This window comes from Condylura cristata, unplaced genomic scaffold (genome assembly GCF_000260355.1).
Source record: "Condylura cristata isolate star-nosed mole 26May11 unplaced genomic scaffold, ConCri1.0 scaffold00009, whole genome shotgun sequence".
Taxonomy (NCBI): domain Eukaryota; kingdom Metazoa; phylum Chordata; class Mammalia; order Eulipotyphla; family Talpidae; genus Condylura; species Condylura cristata.
The window spans coordinates 2,828,707-2,830,462 of NW_004567110.1; the positions used below are offsets into that span (position 1 = coordinate 2,828,707).

Below are 1,756 nucleotides of genomic sequence, written 5' to 3' on the forward strand. Positions count from 1 at the left end.
CGCCGAGCGCGAGCCGGGGCGCAGACTCAGGACGCCCCGGGCCTTGGGCCTTGTTCGCGGAGGACGGGTGGTCGCCGCCAGCCCGGCGCGTGTCCTAGCTGCTCAGTCCTCCCCGGGGCCCCGATTCCTGCCCCGGGCCAGGTAGCCCCTTCTGCAGGCGCAGGAGTCCCCGCTCCTTGGTGTCCTCTGTCCAGGGCGCAGTGCCCAGAGCAGGGCTGTCCCTCTGAGCCGGCGTTGGGCCCTGTCTGTGCTGAGTGGACAGGGCTCATTGTTCCGGAAGGCATCGGACCGCTCTGCTTCTCTCGTTCCCTGTGCCAGGACAACCTGGAGAACCTGGTTATGGCAAAGATGGGCTCCCCGGGGGTCCCGGCCCCCAGGGGGACACAGGACCAGCTGGACATCCCGGCCCCCCCGGGCCTCCGGGGCCCCCTGGCCAGTGTGACCCTGCCCAGTGTGCCTACTTCGCCAGCCTCGCCGCCCGCCCTGCGAATGTGAAGGGCCCCTAGAAGGTTCTGGAAGGCCGGGAGTCGGCGGTGGATTTCTGAAGCCTGAACTCAGAGCTCAGTGGAAAGTGGAGGCCCTGGAGCATCTCAGCCGCTGTTTCTTCCTGTGGATCGTTTTGCTTTTTCTTCCTCAAGAGACCTCAGTGTTATTAAAGCCAGCAGATGCTGCCTGTCAGTCAGGTTACTATTATTGTTACTGTTAATTATTATTTTACATGATAATCTTTGGGAAACTTGTTCTGTGGGCTGCGATCATTCTCGGTGCCTCTGTAGCGTAGCGTAGCCCCGGTTTTAAGGTTCCTCTTGGTGCTGTGAAGCCCCGGGCCGGGCCTCGCCACGCTTACCTCTTCCGTCAGAAGGAAACTGATAGGCGTGGGCTTCTGTTCTGGGCTGCTGGTGCTCGGAGGTTGCAGGGGACATTTCCCACGTCTCCAGAACAGAAGGGCGGGGAGGCGTTGGCAGCGCCCAGGGGTCTCGGCCCCTGATGGGACGTGCCCTCGGCCGGCCACCGTCCCAGCAGCCAGCCGCCTGTAGCACCCGGCAGGAGGGCGTGGTCACGTGGGCTGGCCGGGGCCTCAGTGCCCTGCTCCGGCCACCGACGGGAACTGGCGTGCAGAGAGCACCCCGGTGGGGCTCGTCGCGCTCCTGCTGCGGCTTCACCCCGTCTGACCGCAGTATCAGGGCGCAGGGCCCGTCCTGGGGTCCTGACGGGGGGCAGCGGCCGGGGCAGTGGCCAGGGCCGGAATTGGAGCGCCCAGGCCTCTGTCTGAGATGCTCTGCATTGAGCGTACGTGTGTGACACGCGGCCGTGCCGGCGGGTGCTCAATAAACGGATTTCCCTCTGGCTCCTGCTGCTTATTCCACGGGACCCCTCCCTCGCCTGGCGCCCGTGGGCCCCCCGGGCCGGGTGAGTCGTCTTCCGGGCCCGAGTCGGGGCCACACCTCAGGCCACCTCTGCGAGCGCCGAGGCGGAGGTTCCAGGCGGAGTCCCCGTCCGCTGACAGCCCCACGGTGCCCGGCCGCGCGGTCAGCTCAGCTGCACCCCAGCCCGCGGCCCTGGGCGCGCGCCCTGGCGTCCACCTCCTGGTGCAGGCCGCTCAGCTTGCTCCCGCGTTTGCTGAAACCGCAGCGCGCGGACCTCTCGGGCAGGCTGCCGCGGCCCGTCCTGTAAAGGGGGCCCCTGTGCTGGCCTTCGTTCCCGAGGCGCCCGGCGTTGGGCGCGGCTCCTGCCGGGCATGCCGAGGAGCGTGCGG

The 1,756-nt window shown here is 67.5% G+C and overlaps 1 protein-coding gene across 1 annotated transcript in view; it reads left to right on the forward strand.

Annotated features, from left to right (window-relative positions):
* The window catches only part of COL22A1 (collagen, type XXII, alpha 1), a 144,036-nt gene extending 143,530 nt beyond the window's left edge, over positions 1 to 506 (forward strand). The window contains exon 61 of the mRNA XM_004679973.1: positions 319 to 506. Within this exon, the coding sequence (XP_004680030.1) occupies positions 319 to 506 (188 nt within the window). The remainder of the gene's footprint in view (positions 1 to 318) is intronic.
* Positions 507 to 1,756: the final 1,250 nt, after the last annotated feature.